The sequence below is a fragment of the Nanorana parkeri genome, unplaced genomic scaffold (assembly GCF_000935625.1).
Source record: "Nanorana parkeri isolate BGI_ZX_2015 unplaced genomic scaffold, ASM93562v1 scaffold65, whole genome shotgun sequence".
Taxonomy (NCBI): domain Eukaryota; kingdom Metazoa; phylum Chordata; class Amphibia; order Anura; family Dicroglossidae; genus Nanorana; species Nanorana parkeri.
In genome coordinates, this window is record NW_017306333.1 from 232321 (window position 1) to 257579 (window position 25259).

At 41.0% G+C, this 25259-nt stretch overlaps 1 protein-coding gene across 1 annotated transcript in view; it reads left to right on the forward strand.

The window, feature by feature from the left end:
• The window catches only part of PTPRR (protein tyrosine phosphatase, receptor type R), a 123266-nt gene that overhangs the window by 18781 nt on the left and 79226 nt on the right, over nt 1-25259 (forward strand). The window contains exons 3-4 of the mRNA XM_018576388.1: nt 18529-18642; nt 21855-22010. Coding sequence (XP_018431890.1) covers nt 18529-18642; nt 21855-22010 — 270 coding nt within the window. The remainder of the gene's footprint in view (nt 1-18528; nt 18643-21854; nt 22011-25259) is intronic.

Genomic DNA, 25259 nt, shown 5'->3' on the forward strand with positions numbered 1-25259 from the left:
GCGAGTGAGCTGCCAGAGCTTCGGCTCAGCCGATCCAGATGTTGGATTGGCTGAGTCAAACTCCTTCTGCACTCACTGCGCTCACAAACTCCTTCTGCACTCACCTGACACATGGTCAAAAAGGTAAATTTAGCCTTTAAATGTTTATTTATAGGATTAAGATTATATACATCTTTGACGGTTCTCTTTTATCCCAGTCTAGTAAAATGCAGTCATATTCAACTGGAATTTTTATAATGCTGAAGCTGCTTAACCAAAACAGTTTCTTCTGTTCCCTTAGAGCTGAAGAAGCTCTTCAACATTAGAAAACAAGTACAGTTGAATGTGACTAATTAGTACCAGCAAGCTTTAAGTCAACATACATAGGGGCTCCAGATCATGGAATCCTTTATAGAAGAAAAAATAATAACACAGTAAATTCATTAAAAAATATAATTTTTTTGTGTAAAACATTCTAATTTAGGTAGTTTTAGTCTGTAAATACATATTATATCAGTATTTTTAATATGTCCAATTAACTCTTTGCTTAGGTCGGGCCCCTAATCTCTATATGTATGATTGTCTTCTTACTAAAAGTTTTTGTAAAATCAGCAACCAGATAACTCTTCAGTGTCTTTTTATTGTAATCCAAAACTGTATAAAATCAACAGCAGCTGCAGTTCTGATTTGGGAGACCTTTGTATTGGATGTGTGGACACTAAATCAGGTGAAGGTGGTGTGTTTACTACAAGAAGTGTTTTTTTATGCATCCAGGGTCTGGGTGTTATATATGGTAGCGTGCACCAATCCGGCCCATACACTGTGGCGTCTATTCACTAAGCTGCCATAGGCAGCCGAGTGACTAAGTGACCCCAAGCGAAGTGAGCCGAACGCTGTTCGGCTATTCACTTCAGGCTGGTACGGCTGATTCCAGCCGTATATCGGCTGAAATCAGCCGTACATCGGGTGGCTTCGGGTCAGCCGAACATGCTCAGCATGTTCGGCCGACCGGAAGTGCAGAAGGAGTTCAACTCAGCCGATCCAACATCTGGATCGGCTAAGCCGAACCTCCGGCAGGCTAGTCGCTGCTGTTCGGTCTATTCTCATAGATGCCGAACAGCAGTGAGTAAATAGCCGAATGCCGCTAAGCGGCATTCGGCTCAGCTGTTCTGCTTGGTCCCTCTGTGGTATCAAGCAGAATAGAAAAATAGTTACAACAGTAGAAAAAAAATTGAAAATGATTGTGCGGAGCTAGCAGTGACAGCTAGCTCCACCAAACTGTTTTCTATTGGCCGGGAGGTTCTGCTGCCGTCAAAAAAAAACAGGTAAGCAGGGACGCTGATCTGTCATTACTCTCCCGGATGCTCTGGGAGTCTCCAGCTATTAGATAGCGGCTCCCGGCCGCCCGGGAGAGAAACACTTTCTCCCGGAAAGGTTTACTCTGCTCGATCAAGCAGAGTAAACATTTCCTTGCGACCTGTTTTTTCTCTGACATGGGGCCGCCGGCTGCCGTCAGTCAGGGAAAAAAAGCCAGCATAGGAATACATAGCTAGATTCCTATTGGCTATTTCACTTTGCAATAGCCAATAGCAAACTAGCTATTGCACCCACCCTCTGCTGCTGGCAATCACCAGACGGGGACCTGATGGAGAACTGCAGGTCCCAGTCTGCTGATTGAAAGCAGCAGTGGGCGGGTGCAATAGCTAGTTTGCTATTGGCTATTGCAAAGTGAAATAGGCAAAAGGAATCTAGCTATGCATTCCTATGGTGATTTCTTTTTTTTTTTTCTTCTGACGGCCGCCAACGGCTCCGATGTCAGAAGAAAAGTGAACCTTTCTGGGAGAAAGTGTTTCTCTCCCGGGCGGCCGGGAGCTTATTAGACTCCAAGAGCGTCCGAGGGAGGAATGACAGATGGGGTTCCTGGTTACCAGGTAACCAGGAACCCCATCTGTCATTACACACTGAGAAGACGGAGAGGCCAGGGACGCTGATCTCTCTGCAAGTGGCCGGAGCCAGCCGTGAGATGACGACTGCCTCCGCCCAGCTGTCAGAAGCTTTGGCTTACAGCGCGGCTCAGTGGAGCCGAGGCATATACCTTCGGCTCGACTGAGCCGCTCGGCCAACCTCGGGAACTGTACGGGCTATAGGGAATAGCCCGTACAGCAGCCCTTCGGTTCTACTGAAGCGAATGTGTCCCTGGGGCCGGAGCTAGGCGAAGGATCAGCCGAAGCTACGGCTAGATCCTTCGGCAGCTTAGTGAATAGACCCCTGTATGTGCAATACCTTCAGTATTTCAGTCCAAAATAGGTAAGCTGCAACCGTTGTTCATTTTATACACTTTTAAAATACAATAAAGAGAATGATAAGGATGGCTCTTCTGTATATTTGTCCCAACATTTGCACTGCACCACTTTTGCACTTTATTTCATGGCAGATTGTCACTTACATTGCTAAATGCCGTAGAAAACAAAGATGTAGTATACTATGTAATGTTATATGAGACAATGACCTCATACACAGGTACAGAGTAAAAGTGCTTATTGAATATTGTGTGTGCTATGATGAAAACGCCGAGGTTGATTTAATCTAGTTTTGGGTACACATTAATGCAATTATTGAACTATGTCTGGTGCCTTATTCAAAGTAATGATCTGCTGGGTAATTGCTGACCCCAGACCTATTCGACTGTCATGCCATAATTCATTACTTTACCAGGTTACAGTATAGAAGTGTGTTTATTCATATACATCACTTACAATTTACATTTAGTAACCTGGGGCAAAACTGAATAAGTATTTGCTTGTACCTTTTGTTTATTACAGTAAGAATGTTTGAACATCATTATGGGTTCTTTGGATTTTTATATATTTTATATATAGTTGTCTCATTGGCTAGGCCTGCTCATATTATGTCTTCTTCTCTGGCTAGGCCTGCTCATATTATGTCTTCTTCTATATTGTATTAAGAGTCAATTACTGGCTTCCATTTTCTCTTAATTAAGTTACCTATTTAATGCACAAAGGGGAGAGCTGAGTGGTCTGGACAGTATATCAATCTGAAGCATAAATCTTTGCACTCACTTTCCAGCAGCAGTTTAATCTAGAAACTTGATAAAGGATGGCGCTTCTTCATGCTATGTATGTAGCGATATCATTAATCAAGAAATATCCCATGTACACAAGATAAAGACTGCCATAATTATTTCTGACAGAACATGTAAACCAGAACTAGAAATCACTGGTCCCCATAGCAAAATTGTCAATGCCCCCACACCCCCTTTCCCCTACAATGCCTGAGCTACAGCATATGCTATTGTTATTATAATATAATGTATGATACGATTACATGCGGTTTGGTATAGATCACTATCCCCGAACGCAGGAAAGATGCGCCCAACCACAGTCATCTATTGCAAACCACATGTAATCGTATCACATCTGATTTGATGCGGACTGCCGCTGACAGATGGCTTTTTCTTCCATAATGGCAGGTGAGGCTCTGCCCCCAGACAGTACGTCACTGGTGCCTGAGTGTTTGGGGAGACACACACAGCTCACTAGTACATACAAAGGTGGCTCCATAGGACCCTACAAGGCAAAGGAGCCACCCCTAAAACAGATATTAGGACCAATGCTCAGGGGAACACGCTGATTCTGCACGAAAACTAAAACTTTTAAACATTAAGGAGCAGCATCCATTGTAAGTGACTTATTCGGCATTTCAAATAGCTTAAGAACATTTGACTTTATTCTATTTAGTAGCAGTTCAGCTTATTAAAAACTCCATGCTTCTAAAAATGTTACTGTATTTAGCAGAGAATAGAGTGTGATAACCTGCAGGCTTTTGTTTCTTTTGCTGAATAAAGAAGAGGCATCATAAGGCTGACCTGTATGCGCTTATAAATTGATTATGCGTCTCATCAGCTCATATTGACGAGAGACAAATCAATGCTAATGCTTTATAAGAATTGCCATGTCTGAGCCTTTAAAAGGTTTGCCAGTCATTTCTTAGCAGTTATAAATAATACAACCCAGCATGTTAATGTTTCCTGCATTAGCCATTGAGCTAATAAACTGATTTGAGTGGGGTCATGTATAATGCACTTTTTTCTGTAGAAGTCTTTCACTGAGGTTCAAAGATGACACTCCCAAGATAACCATTTTAGGAAGAGATTGTATAGCAACCGAGCAGTACAGAAATAATTGATCTAAGGCAGAGTTTTACAGATATGTCATCTACCACACAAGTAACTATTGAATGAATTGTAAATGCGTCATGGGGTTGATTTACTAAAGGAGTAAAGCATGCTCACTTAAGCCAGGTATACATGCTTATATTTTCTTTGTTCAACCTGTAGGCCTTGCCTGCTAGCTATGTGCGGCAGAGAATTATCCAACCTGCTCCTTCGATCAGCCGATCAAGAGAAGCGTGCCGACGGCGGCACCCACTGTGTGAATTTCAGCCAGTCCATCAGGATCAAGATTGTGCAAGCACTATTTTTTGCGATTGCACCAGACCAGAATGCGGGCATTGCTGTGCCACACGTTCTGGTGCGGGCGTTTGAGCTGCCATTGAATTGAATGCACCGCCACGCCCCCTCCCACCCCAGCCAACCATGCTGGAACGCATAGGGAAGAACAGGCTGCTGCGTGCAATTACACACAGCACCTCTCACTCCTGGGATCGGCCCGTTTATGGACATGCATGACGCACAGACTTGTACGCCGCTTCTGAATGAGGCCTTAAGTCAAAACTAAACCTAATTATTAAAATCCCATAACTTAACTTTGACTTATGTACTTTTAAATGTACTTTCAAAAGTTGTTTTCCATTACTTTAAATTGGTAATCCTGCCATAGAGGTCCTTGTTCAGAAACTTCCTGTTATGAAGTGCTAACTGTCTCTCAGTTTTGCTCTTGCATTGTCAAGCTGTCACGTGCACCACAGGTAGAGACTATCAGCAGTTGTGCCAACGCACATTGTGCCATTTCATCATCAGAAAGCCAGGTCAAGGTAATGGTGTGCGGAGGACACTGGAGCCAGTTCATGTAGACAGGAAGTATTAACAAAAATTTACCTTATTTGTGCATCACTCATCTGTAGATCCACAGATCCTGTGATAGACTACAATCTCACGTTTAGGTTACTAATTTGTATTGAGATTGTAGTCCATCACTGGAGTGAGCTTGGAGCGGTGGCTATATTACAACACACACAGGGACCATGGGGAACAAAAGGAGACACGCTCCAGAAGGAAGGACAGTGTCAGCACCAATTCAGAGATGATTTGGGGATCTACAGCTTAGTTATACACAAATAAGGTAAATTTTTGTTAATATGTAAGGTACTTGAATATATTTTTAAGATCTAATTCCTGAGTTTAGTGTCGTTTTGGTAACAAAACAAAACATGGCAGTTGTTTATGATAAATGTCATCCAGTTAGGGTTTACATCTACTTTTATTGCCGAATTCTTTTTGAACAGCCAGGTGGCTCACATTTTTCAGGACCATCATAAGGAATATTTTATTATCTGTCATTTCACAATCAAACATCCAATGGAAATGTTTTTTTTATTGTCACTAGGTGGCACCATCACACTATCTGTAAGTAAACAGCACAAGAAAGTTATTTTTATAAGGTTGAACCCTTTGTTTTCGAGGTATTTCCAATCTACATAAGGCTCATCTGTGTTATTTAACATTTTGTAACATTTTAATAGCACATGTGAGTCTCAATCGGTAATACACAGTGTGTTGTCAGTATTTCATAACCTTGGATTGGCTGTTTTATTTGTACTACTTTGTCAGGAACATTCTAATTAATTTACTGATGTAACATCACAGTAAAATATTACATCAGTGAAATGTCCATGGGGATCCATATGCAGTCACTGAATTCACATATTTAAGGGGATGATAGTGAAAGGCTCAGATTTCTCCCATCATTGTGAAGTTGTTATTATTGTTGTTATTGAATTGGAAAACATACAGGTGAAACTCGAATAATTAGAATATCGTGCAAAAGTAATTACAGTAATTGCTGCAAAAGGGGCCCAAACCAAGTACTGAGTACATATGCATGCTTGTACTTTTCAGAGGTCCGATATTGTTCTATGTACAATCCTTGTTTTATTGATTGCATGTAATATTCTCATTTTTTGAGATTGTGGATTTGGGGTTCTTGGGGTTTTCATGAGCAGTAAGCCATAATCATCACAATTATGACAAATCACGGCTTGAACTATCTTGCTTTGCATGTAATGAGTGTATCTCATATATTAGTTTCACCTTTTAAGTTGCATTAGTGAAATAAATGAACTTTGCACGATATTCTAATTATTCGAGTTTCACCTGTATAGAATAGTGCAGAAACAAAAGGCCAAATTAAAGAAAACAGGCAGTTGCAGCATTTGTAGCTGTGCAGGTATGGTCGGTGTACTCCAATTATGGGTGCTGTGCTGGTCCATGATGAAGCCATACTACTGACCATCCTCACTCAAAAATGGGAACGATGTGATCACCCAGCTTTTGTTAACGGAACAAATTATTGTTTAATAATAATTTTTAATGGTAAATATTAAATTAATGTGAAATGCTAGCCAGACTCTGCAGTCTAAAGGCCGATGTAACACATATTTCTAGTGAATAAGTGCTGAATGCTCAATTGCTTGTTGGCAAAAAATACATTTTTTTCTTTTAATTTCCTTTGCACATGATTAGATATTTAAAGTGATTACACTAAGCAGAGGTGAATCTACCACAGTTTTCCTCAGTGTTGCAGCTTCCCAAGCTAAAGTAGGGCAGCACTCCTAGCAACCTCGTTTGCACTATTTTCATCTGTTCAAATCAAATCAAATCAAATTTAGCGCTTTGGATTTGTTTTACTGAGTGTATCCACCACAAGGGTAACTAAGGATTTGCCTTAGGCGGCACTTTCCAGGGGGTGGCAAAAAATGTTGCCCCAAACCGGTCACCTACCATTAAGAGAAGAAAGAAATAAATAATTATCCTTGCCCAAATCCACCGAGGAGCTCAGCCTCTTCTCTCCAACGTGGACAGAAGTGATACAGTCAGTGCCTGTTACCATTTAAACAGGTACTCGCTGTATCCAGCTTCTGATAGGATAAGTAAACTGTAAGCGGGCTTCCCTACTACGGTAATAGAGCAACATGACGGAAGCTGGATACAGTGTGTGCGCTGTATCCAGTGACTAATAGGTTACGCAAAATGTCTTAAACAGGAAGAGGTGGGGCAAATTTAGATTGTCCTGCCTGGGCAGCACAAAATACAATACTGAGATTAAGGGGGTTATTCACAAAGCTAGCCGAAGGATCAGTTTCGGCTGATCCTTCGGCTAGCTTCAGTTGCGGGAGCCCTTCGGTTGACTCGAACAGAAGAGCTGCTGTACGGGCTATTCACTATTCACTATAGAAGTGACAGCCGAAGCAGGGCACATTTTTCGATTTATTTACATTTTAAAATAATTTTTTCAAAAAAAAAAAAAATTATCATTGATTTGCTATTCTGCTCGGTACCACAGAGGTACCGAGCAGAATAGCCGAGCCAAATACAGCAGGGCGGCATTCGGCTCTTCACTCGAGTGAGCTGCCGGAGCTTCGACTTAGCTGGTCCAGATGTTGGATCGGCTGATTCGAAGTCCTTCTGCTGAAGGCAGCCGATGTACGGCTGATTTCAGCCAATGTACGGTTGAAATCAGCAGATGTATGGTTGAAATCAGCCGTACTGAGCCGCAGTGAATAGTCAAACGTTGTTTGGCTCACTTCACTACGGCTGCCTCCGGCAGCTTAGTGAATGCCCCTGTGAGTGGATAACATTTCTTCTTTAGTAAAATAAGTGCAATCTGGTTAATTTATTGAAGGAGTAGAGACTGTGTACCTAAATAAGGTGAAGCTGGGATCACTTCAACCAACCATGTCCAAGTCTTCTCTTATTTTTGATTTCCCGCACACATGATTGGTATTCAAAGTGAGCACAGGTTAACCATTTTTACTAACAGGGTGAGTCACAAAAGGGTGAAGGGTTTGGAGAAGGTAGGAGAAGTGAACAATCTAGAACAACATAGCTGATTTGGAAAAATGCTCCAATTCAGCTCACTTTCCAGTTCAGCTATGTTCTCCTAGATTGTTCACTTCTCCTGCCTTCTTCAAACTGTTCACCCTTTAGTGAATAGCCCTGTAAGATTCACTTTACAAAATGAACATTCACTTTGCTCAGTGAACAGCTTTCTTACTTTACAAATCAAACTGTGCACAGAAGTAATGATCAATTCAGGAAACTATGCTTATTCATTTCTTTTTATTTTAGCTCAGTACATACATGCAAATCTGGCCAATCCAGGATTCCTGACAGTAATGTTTTATTCACTTTGTGATTTCCTGCAGAACGGACAAATCTGCATGCATATATTAGGTAAATCGAAAACTAGAAAACTAAATTCAGTTTATTTGCTTTGTGAATGGAATTGCTAATCAATAGTGCACATTGTAACATTGTAACCAAAGAATTAGCAAGTGTTTTACTTCAGTAGAGTTTTATAAATATGGATACAAGAAAATCAGACTTATAATATGATTTTCAGTAGACATTGACAATGTACCTTTTCTAGTGGATTTCTTTTTTTGACTATGGATTGCAGTAAGCACAGAATAGGACATATTTAGGAAAATAGTCATTTTCATGACATTCACACCTATTAGTGGTAAAATAGGACAGCTTCTCCTATATTTGCATAACCAAGCGCTCTGATCATCTGAAACAAATGAAGGCTAAATTAAATTTCCGCTCCAGAGTGAATCTGTCACGTTATTATTTATCTGATACTGCTTCCTTCTGTAGAAGATTTCCAAATATAATTACCTAGGGATGATTTGTTGATCCTGATACTCAAGATAAAACATAATTAAGAGTAACATGTGATAAAAGCAAAAAACATAATGAAAGTTAATTTCTAATACTGGTATATATACAAATAGTAATTTTATCTTTTTCATCACTAAACTAGAACTCCAACCAAAATATTTTTGATTATTAGTTGTGGATAAAGTGGGGAAGGGTTAGCACAACTGTATACGGGCTATTCACTATAGCCCTACAGCTCCCGAAGTCGGCCGAGCGGCTCAGCCGGTGGAGCCGAGGTGAAAGCCGAAGCTGGCCATGAAAAATCTAAGGGAGTTATTCACGGAGCTGCCTAAGACAACCGAGTGAATAACCGAGCCTTAGTGAAGTGAGCCAAACGCCATTCGGCTATTCACTTCAGCCCTGTACATCTGCTAAAATCAGCCGTACGTCGGCTCCCTTTGGTTCAGCCAAACTGAGCCGAAGTGAAGAAACCATTCGACTCCCGATGTTGGATCGGCTGAGCCAAACACCCGGCAGTTCACTTGCTGCCGTTCACCTCTATTCTTATAGGAGCCGAACGGCAGTGAGTGAATAGCCAAATGCCTTTGAATGGCTCCCAAGGTAGTGAGCAGAATTAAAAAAAAGACATGTTAATAAAAAAAAAAACAACAACAACAACGTGGGGTCCTCCTCCCAAACCATACCAGGCCTTTTAGGTCTGGTAGGAAAGTTAGGTGGGATTCCAAGCTAAAATAACTTGTACCCCTATTCATTTACTAAAGGGTTAAGGTAAATTGTAAATAAACAGACCAGACTTTTGTAAAAAAAAATCCTTAAATAAACAAAAAAGACATCAAAAATATTAACCCCTTTTCATGACTGAGGCCTTTTTTTTTTTTCATTTTTTGCACCCATGCTATATTCCAAATTTTACGCCTGAAAATTACTTAAAACCCCCAAACATTATATATTTTCTGAAAGCCAGGAGCCTATAGAATAACATGTTGGCAGTTGCACATTTTTATGTTGCACGATATTAGCGCAACTCCTTATCAAACCCCAAAACTTAGTGTAAAATGTACTTAAATGCCCCACAATACAATACAATACCCTTTTTTTAAATAAAATATAAACGATGAGGTTACACCGAGTAAATAGATACCCAACATGCCCAGGTTAAAAATTGTGTGCGTCCGTGAAATGGCGACAAACTTCAGTACCCCAAGAAGTCCATAGACAACGCTTTAAAACCCCCCACAGGTCATCAATTTAGAGATACCCAAAAATACTGGCCCTAGAATTATTGCTCTCACTCCCGCATGCGCGGCGATACCCAAAATGTGTAACAGGTTCATCGTTTTCATACGTAGGCGCACCAGACGCATGTTTACGTGGCAACGCGTGTGCTCGCGGGGGCGGGGGACTTTAAAAAAATTTAAAATTATTTTTAGATTTATTTTATTTAATTTTAAAAACTGTTATTTTTAATCGCTTCTATTGTAAAGCCGGCTTTGCCGCCGGGAGTCTGTTTAATCAGCCCCGATGCTGGTGACGTACACTGTACATTGTCAGACACGAAGGGGTTAAACAATTCCTTCAATTAAAAAAAATCACACAAATTGATGTAATCCAAGGGTCAATCACGACCACCACGTCCTGGAGAACCTCCAGCGTTGTCCATGACGACGACAACTCAGCTAAATAAAAAAAACACAGATGCCCTCCAACCCGTCCGCACCTGACGAACCACAGAATGACCTGTTTGACAGAAGCCAACAAAAAGTAAATAAATGGGAAGAGCTATTGTTGACATCACCATCACCACTGGCTCCGCCTTTTTGTTTGGATTTGGACAACATCTGTCATATGAGTCTTCTGAGATCCCGGCCAAATCAAAACAAATGGGCTGAGCCGATCGTGATGTCGTGCCTGGCTCTGCCCATTTGCTGTCATAGAATGACAGGCTACTGTCCTCAAATGACCTGAGAACAGTAGCCTGTCATTGCATGATAACAAAAAAGCAAGCCTCCACCTATTTGTTAACATTTGCGGGGAGGTCTGCTTCGGCTGTGTCTTTGGCTCAGCCAACTCAAACGCATGTGCTTCGGGTCGGCTGAGCTGTTCGGCTGCCTTCAGCTGCTGTACAGGCTATTGTGTGTCCGGCGGCTGAAGTGAGCCAAAGGATTAGCCGATACTTCGTGGTTCAGTTTGCGCTTATAGGGGAAAAATTCCTTCCTAATCCTCTAAGAAATTCAGATACTCCCTGGGTTAACAGTCTACAGTGTTATTATTTATAAATATTAATAACCAGTTCTATTTTGTGCATTTGAAAATTCGTCCAGCCTAATGTTCTGCTTTTCCCTGACACACTATATAAATAGCTAAGAAACAACTACTGATTTTTGATATTAGGATTGTATTTGCTTTGCTATTCAAACCCTTGAGTTTCAGTGTTCATTTTCCTCTGCTTGAAAAGTAACAATGATTAATCATTTACGATGTGCATATGCAGGTCATGTGATTGGCTCTAATAACTTTTGAAATAAATCCCCAGAAACAGATGGTGAGGAGGTGTGTTGTTTACCACATCATAATGAGATGGAGGTATCTTTATTGGACACTGGGCTGGAAGTAACTGGCAGCTTTATTTAAATATACAGAGCACGGCATCATGTGTCAGAAAAAGTCCTTGCCATCAGTGCAGTTTGAGGTTTGTGGCATATACGGCAGAGTGCTTGTGTTGGGTGGAAGTGGAACATTACACTTTGTCTGACAGGAGGCCATACATTACCAAGGGAATCATTTACTTTATGGCCTTGCATTTAGACTAGCTATTTCAGATATTTCCTTCCTTCCTCAAGGTTTGCTTTCCTCCAGTCCCTCCTACCATGTATCCCCTGTGGTGTATTCCTGAAGCACTTGGATTCAACACTAGAGGTTATATTTGTTGACGCAGGGCATAGTGATATTCATGGTTCAGTACATTTTTTTTAAGTTCCCTGTCACTCCTATGACTGCCAGAAAACATTTTACAAAGTACTAATGAGCAAGAAAGCTGAAACCCTTCTGATTCTCAATTAAGGCAGTGGTACAATTCAAAATCATTAATGCACTATTTATTAAAACTGAACAAAGAGTGATGATATATGCAGTGTGCAGTAACCCATGGTAAACAAGCAGCTTATAAATATTGATTCTAGTTCTCAGTAACTGCACTTTAATTTTAAATAAATATTAATTTCAAATAAAGGTATGTTGATGAAAATTCACAGTATTTAATGCAGAGTGGCCATACAATTATCTGTTAAAGGCTTTGTTTACCTTGTACTTTGATCTTGACATATAAACTGCCATCAGTTGACAAACGGAAAAAGGTAGGGTGTATATTGCAAGCAAAATATGTGGTTAGGTGATACCGCCATGGATCCTATGTTGGTTTATAGGCCCCTGTTTCCCTACTCCTATTACCTGTTCTCTGCATCTGTAGTTAAAGTCAAGTACAGCCAGAGGGAAATCGGAGAGATGTGGCCTTTGGGGTGATAATGATATTAAAGTGTGGAAATACTAATTATTCCATGGAAATTACTGAGAATCAAATCACTATACTTGCTGGCAGAAATTTTCACCATCGTTAGATGGCTAATAGAAAAACGATGTATTTCTGATTGTCTGGTTAAGGCTTACTGCTCTTAAAGTGACACTAATTTAAGGAGTTAAACCTTAAAAAAGCAATCGAGTTTCTTAACTATTAACAAAAATGTATCTTATTTGTGTATCACTCAGCTGTAGATTCTCAAATCATCTCTGAATTGATGTGTTTTAAAGTAGCCACCGTTCCAAGCTTACTCCCCTGACAGACCATAATTACATGATTCATTTAGAAATTTGTATTGCGATTGTACTCCATCACAAGAGCAAGCTTTGAGCGGTGGCCACTTTACAACACACACAGGGACCATGGGGAACAAAAGTAGCCACCCTCCAAAAGGAAGGACAGTGTCAGCATAAATTCAGAGATGATTTGAGGATTTACAGCTGAGTGATACACAAATAAGATACATTTTTGTTAATAGGGTACTTGAATGCATTTTTAGAATTTAGCTCCTGAGTTTAATTTCGCTTTACCTTATCCAATAAGCCTAAGGGTGTGCCAAGGGGTTAAGGTCTACTAGTGATGGCTATAAATGGCTTGATGTTGTCACTGATATGAGGACAGGCTTAGGCTATATAAGGCTAAACTAAGGGGTGGTAGCAAACATTTTCATAATTGGAAGCTCTCAATATCAATCATTTCTAATATGTAGGAAATGTTTTGGGAACAGGTCCCACTCGTCTCTTTATACCATTCAGAAGAGGAAAGGTCCCATTATGCTGAACAAAAGTGGGCAGGTATGCTGTCTAAAGTCAATATCAGATGGATACATAATACACACAGGTTCATTGTCCCTTCAGAAATATTTAAGAAAAACATCCAGAGTTTTCTTTGAAATGTGGCTACTTGGACGATACTGTAACTCAGATACTCACACATTTCACAGTCTGTTGCTTAAATTCTGCTATTTATTTTGTGTTTGTCACTAATACTGCAGACAAAAATCCTATATGGGTTTTACTTCCTGTTACATTTTATTTCCCAACTTTATGTTGCCCAGCACATAACATGACACAAATAAACACTACACTACACTACACTGTAGTTATACAAAGAAAGACTATCCAATAGACATTCAGACTACCCAATAGACATTTAGACTACCATGCGGTCACTTAGTAGTTCTGCTGCTATCAACGTTGGATTGGCGCTCAATCTGATTGAAATGGCCATATCAAGAAAGACCATCTCATGTCTATGTCCAATACGAAGTGGCAGGAATCCAAATTTAAAAACATGTGGGTTCTCAGGGATAGAGAGGATTACAAATCCACAGGGACTATCCCCATTTCCTTGTAGCACAGACGTCTAAAATTCAGCTTTAACTAGGATAAAATGCTGTGTGGGACATTATCTGTTCCCTCCACAACATCTTAATTAAAGGAGGCCAGGGCTTTGTTGCTGTGGCTGGTGAGAAGGAGTGAAATAAAGTATTGGCCAGCACTTAAATTATGCCAATCTATCAGAGTATGCTGTGGAATGGCAGTCTGGGTCCAAAAACCTGCCACAGAAGGGGGGGAAGGGCAGTGTAGACAAATACTGTGGATGCCACTTATTTTGGCATGCGGGGGGCATCAAAGTCATAGGCCACAATGAACACTTGACACAGGTTCTGTCCCTTCTTCTCTTTATCCAAAACCCCCAAAAACATTTTGGCTGGAGTTACAATTACAATTACAAATACCTATTGTAAACAATCCATAATAGAAGTCACCAGCACTTGATGTGTGCAAGAAGTAAAGCACTTTTTATTAAATAGTCACATGCATCATACAGCCAATGTTTCGGGGCCGCTTGACGTGACACTAACGTGATGTGACACAATGTCGCCCAGAAGAAGGGACCCTGCGTGGCCCTGAAATATTGGCTGTATGACGCATGTGACAATTTAATAAAAAGTGCTTTACTTCTTGCACACATCGAGTGCTGGTGACTTCTATTATGGATTGTATAAAATACGACACTTTCTCATGCGCAGCATTATTAAGTTCTTATCCTTTGTATAGAGGCATACATTATGTGCATGCACTACACATCTCTATGTATAGAATAAGAAAAGGCTGTATTCATTTTATTTTTATCTGATTTACACACAAATACTTTCCATGTACATCATACACCCGCTTCACAATAATAAGGGAAGATTGAAATAAATTCCAGGCAAAGGAAGCAACCTGTAATAAAGAGGTGGCAGTTTCACCCTGGGGAGACCACTTGCGTTGACATGGGACCTGCCATCTCACTTGAAACTGCTCACAATTCATCTGCCGTGCTGCCTTTTCCTCATTCTCTACTTACACATGAAAAGAACAGATAAAGAATACATATCAAGAATAAATAGCAAGATATCAAAGCAAGAACAGACATTTAGTTTCAATACCCTTTAATGTACACATACGTATAGGCAAAAACATTTTTTTAATTGCTTAAGTAGGGAATGGTTAAAAACCCATACAGTTTATTTGTTTGCTGTCTATGTCCTGTTAGGGATGTCTCCCTTTCTTTCCTGTCCCAAAGGGGAAACAAGGCTTACTTTGAAATTGTTTCCAAAACAAGTTGAATTCCCCTGTCACCGGATCAGGTGTCCTCATTGGAAGATTTACCTTCCCATTTTGTTTTGGTGATAACTATAAAACGTTGGACCTCCCATCACTTTCTATTTTGGTAACAATTGTCACCAGGACATATGAAAAGATTATTGGCTGTCCAGCATCAGGGTCCTCTCAGGATCCAGTAGAAAAGCATTGTCACAGGAGTGGGGATAGTATTGGGCGCATCTGAAACTAGATTAGCGATCTTCCACACCAAGAAACCCCAGCAGTGAGGGACCAGAATGGGGGACTTAGTGAGTATAACTTGCCCTTAAGAGGTAAAAAAAATTTATGGTATGAATTAGAGGGAGGAGGGAGAGAGGGGTGGGAAGACAAAATAATCTCTGAATGGGGAAAAAACTGTTTAACTATACAAATGTTTCTAACAAAACTGTGTGAGTCAGATTAAATATAAAGGATGCAAAAGATGCACAATTATTTCATTCAGAATAAACAATATATTATGTATTGTGGTACCAGTGGGCAATATAGTATAACATATCAGCTTCCTCTGGCTTTATAATGAAACAGAGAAGAAAAGATGCCAGGAGCTCTGTGGAAATAGTAAGCCTAATTAGGGAGACAATGTCATCATCCTTTAAGAGGCAGGTGTACAGAGCATTGAATTAGAGACCTTACAAGAGCAAGCAGCAAGGTATGAGTACGGCTAGGCTCCTTTACAAGGATTTATTGTTTTCTCTGGGTTAAGATCACATGGAATATAGAGTTTAAGTTCAGCTAACAGGTAAGATCTCTTCTTCTTACAGAATCAGTATACGTAAGGTATTTGTTTCATTTCATGACATGCCTTTATAGGATGCGAGTGCCAATCTGTGCAGGGAAATGTGAAACACTTCCCTGCAATCAAATAAGACACAATCATAATACCAAGGTATATGTCATGTATACCTTATTTTCCGTATAGCATTGTGTGGTACATGTCATCTTGAGCTTTTTATTGAGCATATTGCTGATCTATTTATATAGAGTGCTTTTTAAATCATTTTGTTTGTAACAATTTTGCAGCAGTTGTACCCAATGTGACCATCATGTGACACATGGGCAGAGTATGCTAGGTTGATGTTGCAATGGCTGTGATAGGTAAAATGGAGCTCCAGCTACACTGTAATTGTTTTTTAACAGAGTGGTAAAGGGTTGGATTCCTCATAGGAGTTATTGATGTCAGCATCTTTGCTGGGGAGATTTTGCCTTGCTATCCTGGTGAAGTGACAGGAAGGCAGAGTAAATCTCCCCAGAGTGAGGGGAAATACCATATTTTACAGTGTTCACTGGAAAAGGTGTTTGCATTAAAAATGTCCCCTCACCGACTGTAACACATGGACAGCTGTAGGATTTGCCCTTACTTTCTTCCCTGTGACAGTGATAGTTGGGAAATTTTGCAGCAGTAGAATGCTGACAGAAGTTTTAACCCTTCCCCATTTATTAAAAAAAAAAACATGTTTACATTGGAATTCTGGAATTCCACTTTACCTACCTAAACCAGATAACAACGAATATCTACTTATTATGAACATTTTGCTGTTTTTATACTTTTACTGTATTCATTCCATGTGCTTGGCATATAGTGCATAGCTACAATATAGAGCAGCGTTTTCTAACCTTTCTTCAGTCACAGGACCCTTTAAAAGTATGTAAAATCTCAAGGCACCCCAGTCTAAAATGTAATGGATTTAAAGGGGGGAGCCCATGCAAAAACACAAAAAAGTAGGGTTCACATCGAAGTCCCCCCTTCAAATCAGGAGCCCTCCTTCACATAAGTGCCCTCCCTTTCACACAAAATCCCCCTTTTACATCAGAGTCTTCCTTTATATCAGTAGCCCATTGCACATCAGGAGCCCCCTCCTTTCACATCAGAGTCCCCACTCTGAAAAAGCCACTGTTCATATCAGAAACCCCCAATCAAATCAGAACCCCATCCTTTCACATCAGGGTCCCCCCATTGACATCAGAAGCCCCCTTAAAATCAGTAGCCCTCTTTCACATTAGTGCCCCCCTTTCTCATCAGAACCCCCCTTTTACATCAGAGTCCCCTTTTACATCAAGAGCTCCATTCACATTAGGAGCCCCCCCCCCCTTTCACATTAGAGTTCCTTCTCTTGCACTTGAAGCCCCAATTCACATCAGAGTTCCCCCATCACATCAGAGTCCCACTCTTTTACATCAGAAGCCCCCCCCCCCCTTTACATCAGGAGCCCCTCTTTCACATAAAATTCTCCCTTTAACATCAGAGTCCCCCCTTCACATCAGACCCACCTTTCACATCACAGTCCTCAGTTCCCCATCATATGAGAGTCCTACAATCACAACAGGAGTCACAACTTCGTTAGTATGGCATGGAGTGGGGGCAGAGCAGGCCTAGATGGACGCAAACTTGTATCCTTTTCTAAATGGATCCCACCCTCACTGGATTAGCGGAATTTATTTCCATGGTGTTGGCGGCCTGCATCATTAAAAGACATGATGCAAAAATTTCAAGGCACCCCCGAGAAAGCCAAAAGAGACGTCTGTGACTTCATATTGAGGTATATATGTAAGTGCATAACGATATTTACAGTATACAGGACATCTGTACAAGTGTCTTTTTGCTTGTTATAGGGTGTTTAACATTATGTTTATATATTGTATATCTTTAGCCTCCATATACCCCTAAAGAAGTGGACCCTTGGTCCATGAAACTTGTTGAGAAGTCATTCTAGTTCCATCATTTATTGATGCTGAGAATCTTTTGTTGCATGGAGTATATTGACATTTATATTATGCATAAATGATGGGGTTTACGTGGAGGCAATTCAAAACAAAGTACCTGTAACATGCACCAGCCCATTTTTTAATATGGTTTTAATAAGTTGTTAAAAAATATTAATTTTAATAATGATATTTGGGAGGCTTTAATTCTTGTACACAAAGTCCCATATATCAGTCTCCTGTATTTTTTTCTGTATGTAGTACAGTCATTTTACATTGGTCCATCATATTATTTGTGCTGCCATATACAATATGAAAGTGTTGCTGTTCCCTCGATATATATTTTTAATTTTTTAACATTGTTTACAATGAAACCAGGGGATAAGTGAGAACATATACAGTATGTAGTACTTAGAGAAATGGTACTACTTCAGTGAACATGGTTACTTGACTTTCCACTGTAGTTGATTTTCTGAATACTAGGGTAGACATACTGTATATTAAATAGAAAAATGATTTCTAAAAGGGTAGATTGTTTGTTGGCAATGATATTGTAAGGCTCGATGGGAAGAAAAGATTGCTCATAACTGCAGTGGTGACTGATCGTGCATGAAATATGTAAATAAATATAGAATCAATATAGCTGTTTTGAGGATAGGAAATGGAAACACAAATGATACTCAGTATAGTTGTGTCTAAAGAACCAAACGTTTCATCAAGGGATTTGTTTTGTTTTTCAGATGTTGAAAATGGATGTAAACAAGCTGAACACAACATTGCTGCGGAAGTTCCGTCAGGGAGTTGCTGCGGCTTTAGGTTTGATGCCACAGCAAGTACACATCAATCGGCTCAATGTAAGTGGACGGACTGCTGTAGTAGTATGTGTATTAGTTGTTAGCTTTTTGTACAGAATAAATGTGTTTTACATAATGCACATCCTTCTTATTCAACCAATTGTAATTCATCTGGATTTGTTCTGTATGAGATTTAAGGGCTCGTTCACACTAGCTAATGCTAAAATGCCAAGTTTTAGTATGCAGGCTAGTAAGCTGAGTGAGGTCATTTGAGGGGGTTGCGGTGTGTTACCCTGTTTCATTGCATTGCACATTTTACTTTTTTGACTATTTTTGAAGTGTACAAAGTGTACACTCCATTCAGGTCTCTGTTCAACAGCACAGTGTGTGGTGGTGTGATGGCCTTGGTTGCCATCCAGTGTGCTATGCATTATGCTCACATTTTTTTGCACCGCACAACACATCACACCCATGTTGTTGTGTGAATGGGCACATAAAAGAAAATTGCTTTCCATGTACCCTATCAGTGACTGTCAATCTGTCTCTGAAAAACTTGCCTTCATTGGTGTGAACAAGCCCTAATTGCTTTTTCAGTGATGTATGACCCTTACTGATATCCCTTTATTCTTTATTGGTTTAATGCAGGGATGTAGGAAGGTTAAGGCACTCGCCTCAGGCGCAGCTGAGAGGGGGCCAGGCGGCCAACACAGCTCGGTCACGGAGCAGCAGGGAGTAGAGGGGCAGCAAAGCCTGCAGCTTCTCCTCGGATCCCTGCTGCAGCCCGACTGGTGAAGAGAGAGCCGCTTGACCAGGATCTGACAGCCGGCGACTCTCTCTCCCCTCCTTGGTCAGCCATCCTGGATGACAGCTCCCCCCCCCTCCTATGGCATCAGTGCTCCATCTCCTGTGCAGCTCTGTGCATGGCTGAGTGGCTTAGGATGGAGAGCAGAGGATCAGTAAATATTTGATGCTTTACATCACATCCTGTTCATTCAGGATTTTCTGAATGGGCAGTAGCACTCATTATGGAGGCTGCTACCCATTCATAAGTGGATGATAGTAAATATTTTACTATCACCAGTTTTTAAATGAATGAATGGGAAGCTTCTGTACAGAGGCTGCAGAAAAAGTGATTGAGGACTCTGTGTCATCAGTTTATTTTTCTGTTTTGAAAGGAAATGTCAAGGATCTGTTTGGGCCCCTGATATTTCCCCGAAGCCACCGCAACAGTAAAAAAAATAAAAAACATAATTTAAAAAATACAGTAAACTCTCAGTTATCCGGGATTCGACTAACCAGAACTCTCATCTAACCAGAAAAAAAATCATTTTTTTGCTGATCTGTGGCATGTATTATCCTGGAAATGATTGTGTGTCTATTTGTCTTAAGTGTGTCTATTTGTCTCAATTAATTGATTTGCTTATGATTACTACATTTCAATATTAATATGGAGTAAAAAGCAAATAGCTAGTCTAGTTCCTGGCCGCTATTTAACCCGTAAGTGGGTATAAGCCCTGTTTGACCTTATTATATGTGTTAAGTCCACCTCCAAAGGTGGCAGTCTTTTTACTTAGGGTGGAGTATAGTTTAAACACTGAGGGTTGTATTTATAAAAATTTGCAGAGCCATTCATCCTGTGAAATTCCCGTTTGTTCTTTCTTGTATTGAGAGAGGTCTAGACTCCAGATAGAGACATATTCCTGCCCCTGTACAAAGCATTAGTAAGACCTCATCTGGAATGTGCAGTTCAGTTTTGGGCACCAGTTCACAAAAAGGATGTTGTGAAACTGGAGAAAGTGTAGAGAAAGGCAACTAAACTCATAAGAGGCATGGAGGAGCTCAGCTATGAAGAAAGATTAGCTGACCTGGATTTGTTCTCTCTGGAGAAGAGGTGATTAAGGGGGGACATGGTCACCATGTATAAATACATAAATGGTCCATATAGTGAGCTTGGTGCCAAATTATTCACTTTAAGGTCACTGCAAAGGACAAGGGGGCATTCTTTGTGTCTGGAGGAAAAGAGGTTTAACCTTTGCATACGGAAAGGATTCTTCACAGTTAGAGCTGTGAAAATGTAGAATAGACTCCCCCAGGAGCTAGTTCTAGTGAGCTCAGTTAACTGTTTTTAAAAAATCTGCAAATCCCCCCTCCCTGCATAATACCAGGCCACATGCCCTCGGCATTGAAAGGATGCTTTTCCTGGGATCCCCCATCCCATGCTTATGGGGACAAAGGCCTCTTCCCCACATCCCTGACCTGGAGGTTGTGGGGGGTCTGCGAGCAGGGGGGGATTATTTGCATCAGGGTACCTCCTTTCATAAAGGGGGCACCCAGATGTGCCTCCCCTTGTGAATTAGAAAGAGGTACTTGTACCCCTACTCATTCACTAAAGGGTTAAACAATGAAAAAACAATGGAAAAAAATGATACGATGAGATAATTTCAGGTCAATCACGTTGTCCACGCGATGAACTCCACCTGCAAAATTAAATTTTGACAGGTGCCAGCACCGCCCATTTGTTGTCATGCAGGCCAGTGCTCAGATTAAGGGTCTGGTTTGAAATTTTAGGGGGGACCTCATATTTTTTCTTCTGTTTTTTGGTGATGGGGTTCCCCTTAAAATTCCTACCAGACCGAGTGAATGACTTCCTTAGTTAGTGTGTACGGTATGAGATGTTGGTACATCCTTTGAAGGTTTTGTGCTAGGCAAACTGAGTTCAGTTATTGTTTTAAAAAGTATGTGCAATACTGCTGGCTGGCTTCTTGGTTAGTTAGAGGATACATTTTTGCACACAACTTTTTTTAATGTATGTTCTAACTTAGAGGAAATGCCATTTTTGACAGTTGTAACCAAAGCTGCTGTCCCTATTGAGTAATTTCTCCCAACCTCTCGTTCCACTGTTGTAAATGCTGTAACTGTGACAGGAAATAAAAGTGAATCATCTTACCGAAAAATAAACAGCCCGTAAAAGCCATTTTAGGTCTAACCTATACCCATTTAATCAAAAAGTATTTTTACAAAAAAGTTTGTATGTGTTTTCACATTAAGGTTTGTAAACAGATAACTGGTTCTCTTTTTAAAGGGCCTCATAGTGTTAATGAACTTGACCAGAATTATGAAAACACACTAATGTAACTGTCAATTCTTGAGAAATGTTTTGTAAGTGTAACCTCTGAACTTACAGTAACCAAGGGTAGTCAGTGTACTAATTCTTGCTGTCTTTGAAGTGTGAAGTAAGATAGGAAGTTCAGCTGTTTTTCTCTTTTACTCAGGGAAAGAAGAACTGCGTGGAGCTCTTTATTTCTCCACTTAACAAAAAGATAGGTGTCCCAGATGCTCTTCCTTCCGCAGAAGTTCTTCGGTCACTCAACTTGCATACCCTACACCAACGATTGTCCCATTTTGGAATAACCGAGGTCTCCCCAGAGGTAAGCCTATATTTTAGTAGTGGTCAATATTACACTATTAAATGTACAACCAATAGAAAAAAAAGTATATTCAAGCATTAAAGCTGTTTTTTTTTAATGCAGAATGACCTAGATAAAAGGTACTTTCTCCCCCCCTCCACCCCAAAACTGCCATGTGATTCTGTTAAAGGAAGGGGGAGGGTAAGTTCCACTTATGTGTGTAGGTCACGCGTAATCGGCAGGTGTATGGAAGGCGTGTGACCGTTTCTACTGTAGGTCGCACGTCTTTTGTCTCCCAAGCAGGCTTGAAATCGTACGATTTTCAGCGGGTTAGTGGCGTTCTCGGGAGACAAATTCCGCACTGGCCGGTGTGCGCAAGCGCACACTGCCCGCTCAGCATTGGAATCATCGGAAGCCCTTCCCTTAGCGGGGAGGGCTTGCGATCATCGCAAGTACTATCTGCCTGTCCAAGAAGGGCAGAACGTACAAGCTTTTAATTACCTTACAACCATCGCAGGATGAAAGTCGTGCGATGGTTGTAAGGTGTATGGGCACCTTAAGATTCACCTCTTTTACACAGAATCTACAGTATCTGTATTTCTAAATGACTGGTTCTAACCTGGCTTGGAGTATTGTTAAAGCCTATATGGGATATCTATATAATGATACAATGATGACAAAACAATGTGGCTGAGTTTGCTATTTGCATTATTATGCCTTTTCAAAGTTTTGATATGTTGAACTATACAGATTTGTTCAACTGAATCAAGATTTAAGAGAATCAAATGTTCCTTCCTTATACTTTCAGATGAATATGAAAGAAATGTTTTACACGCATCTAGATTCCTTTTACAACTTGAATTCCAGAGAGAGTGCAATATGCCTATTGCAGCACCATAGTGATAATGATGTAGAGATAAACAATGACATGCCTTCTGGGGATAGCACGTTGTAATTACCTCTTTACCCTGTGTGCAACATGTCTGCTTGGCAGGACTCCCTTTTCATTTCTAAGCTTGAGTAAAACTGGACCCCACGCAATATTTCAATAAGAATAACTGGTGCAGACATTCAAATATAACCCCTAAAAGTTATCAGAATCGTGTAACATTTTAATGTAGATCAAATTACTTTTTATTGTAAAGTAATAGTACACTTCTGGATTTTCTAAAAAAACTTTACTATTCTTGTTTAATAATATACTACAACACAAATGTATGTCCATTGTAGTGTATATTGTAGGCTGGGGAGTTGCCTTAATTAGGACTAATTTTTGGGCATGATGCAGAACTGTTAAAGACTTTTCAGTAAATGTAAAAATTTGCACAAATTAATTTCTGATATATGTGGAGATGTCACCAGCACACCGCAATCCTTTTAGGATAGCAAAATGTTTATTTATTTAAATTCCTTGTCATATAAACAAGCGCAGGGGCCTTAGCTAAGCCTGATGAAGGAACCTCGTGCGGCCCCGAAAGCGCTTGTTTATATGACAAGGTATTTCAATAATGAACATTTTGCCATCCTAAAAGGATTTCGGGGTGTGCTGGTGACATCTCTACATATTGCTGATATTTGCAGCGCCATCCGCAGTCACTGCGAGCACCCCCCCCCCCCCCCATTACAAGGGACATTCGGTAAGGAGTTCAACAAGGAAAATAATTTATTGTCTGAATTCCTGATATGCCACAATATACAGCGACCATATGCTTATTTAAAGCAGGCAGTTACAAAAATGAGCTCTTGCAGTGGGGCGACCCCCGCCCTGCAAGGGTTAAGTGCTCGTATTGGTCCAGGATCTAACATTGAAAAAAAAATACTCAACCGATCCATGATCCAGCCTGGTTGCTAGACCGGTCCCCACATCTTCTTCTCCAGTCTATTAGACATAAAGATGCAGAGCGACATACCATCGCTGGAATGGAAGGGTGAGAGGTGAGCAATCACCACCGCCTGACCGAGGATCAGATAAGTGTATCTTTTTTATTTTAGACCCTAGACCAAAACAAACACTTAACCCTTGCAGTGCGGACATAGCCTCCAATGCAGTTTAGTAGAATAAACAGAAGAATCTGACTGGTCAAAATGGGCTTTATTCACATACTTTTACAAACAAGAATTTCCCAGCACACTTACCAACTGGTCCGCAACAAAAAAAACAAAAAACTAATCACACTGTTTAACTATTAGATTTTAGTTGCACAACTTTAGCAAAATATGTGGATGCCACGCTGTCTCGTCAAGGCCCCTCGGTGTAGTGTGGTCCTAAATCTATAAAAGCCTACATCTTGGAGCATATATACCAAAGGATAAATTGGGTGCAGGTATGCCAGGAGATAGCCCATTCCTCCTTAAATCAGAGAGACACAGCAGAAGCCCAGAGCATCACAATAGCAGCTGAAACGCCCAGTGTGACCCCACACCAAAGCCAACAAGTGAAACAAATGTCAACTACTCTCATCAATTTATAACTAGCTTTTAAAGTAAGGTGCACATGGGAGGCAGTGGAGTATTTTGGTTTTGTGCTGCCCTAGGCAAGACTAAACTCGGGCACCCCCCCTCAATCTAAATTTGCCCCGCCCCTTCCTGTTTAGATCATTTTGTGCAACCTGTGAGTCACTGGATACAGCACACACGGAGTCTCAGGAGGGCTGTGCATGGTCTTTGGTGGGCTGTACGGGGTCTCAGCAGAGGTGTGCATGACGTCTGGTGGGCTATACGGGGTCTCAGGAGAGCTGTGCAGGGTTTATGGTGGGCTGTGTGAGGTCTATGGTGGGCTGTGCAGGGTCTCAGGAGGGCTGTGCATGATGTCTGGTGGGCTGTCTGAGGTCTCAGTAGAGCTGTGCAAGGTTTATGATGGGCTATGTGAGGTCTATGGTGGGCTGTGCAGGGTCTCAGGGGAGCTGTGCATGATGTCTGGTGGGCTGTACAGGGTCTCAGGAGGGCTGTGCATGATGTCTGGTGGGCTGTACAGGGTCTCAGGGGAGCTGTGGAAGGTTTATGGTGGGCTGTACTGGGATCTTTGGGGGGCTGTGTGGGGTCTATTGTGGGCTGTGCAGAGTCCCTTTCACTGCATACATGTGCTGCTCCTCTTACCTGCAGCCCGAAGTGCCATCAGTGCCAACAGGATACATTGCAGTCCCCAGCCTGCTTCTGTTAGTTACATCTCGCCATCTGATCACATGCTATGGCCAACCCCGAGCCACCCGCTGCTTCTCCTCCACCTCCTGTACAAAGCCAGCTGGACTGTATCTCACTGGGCCCCCCCCC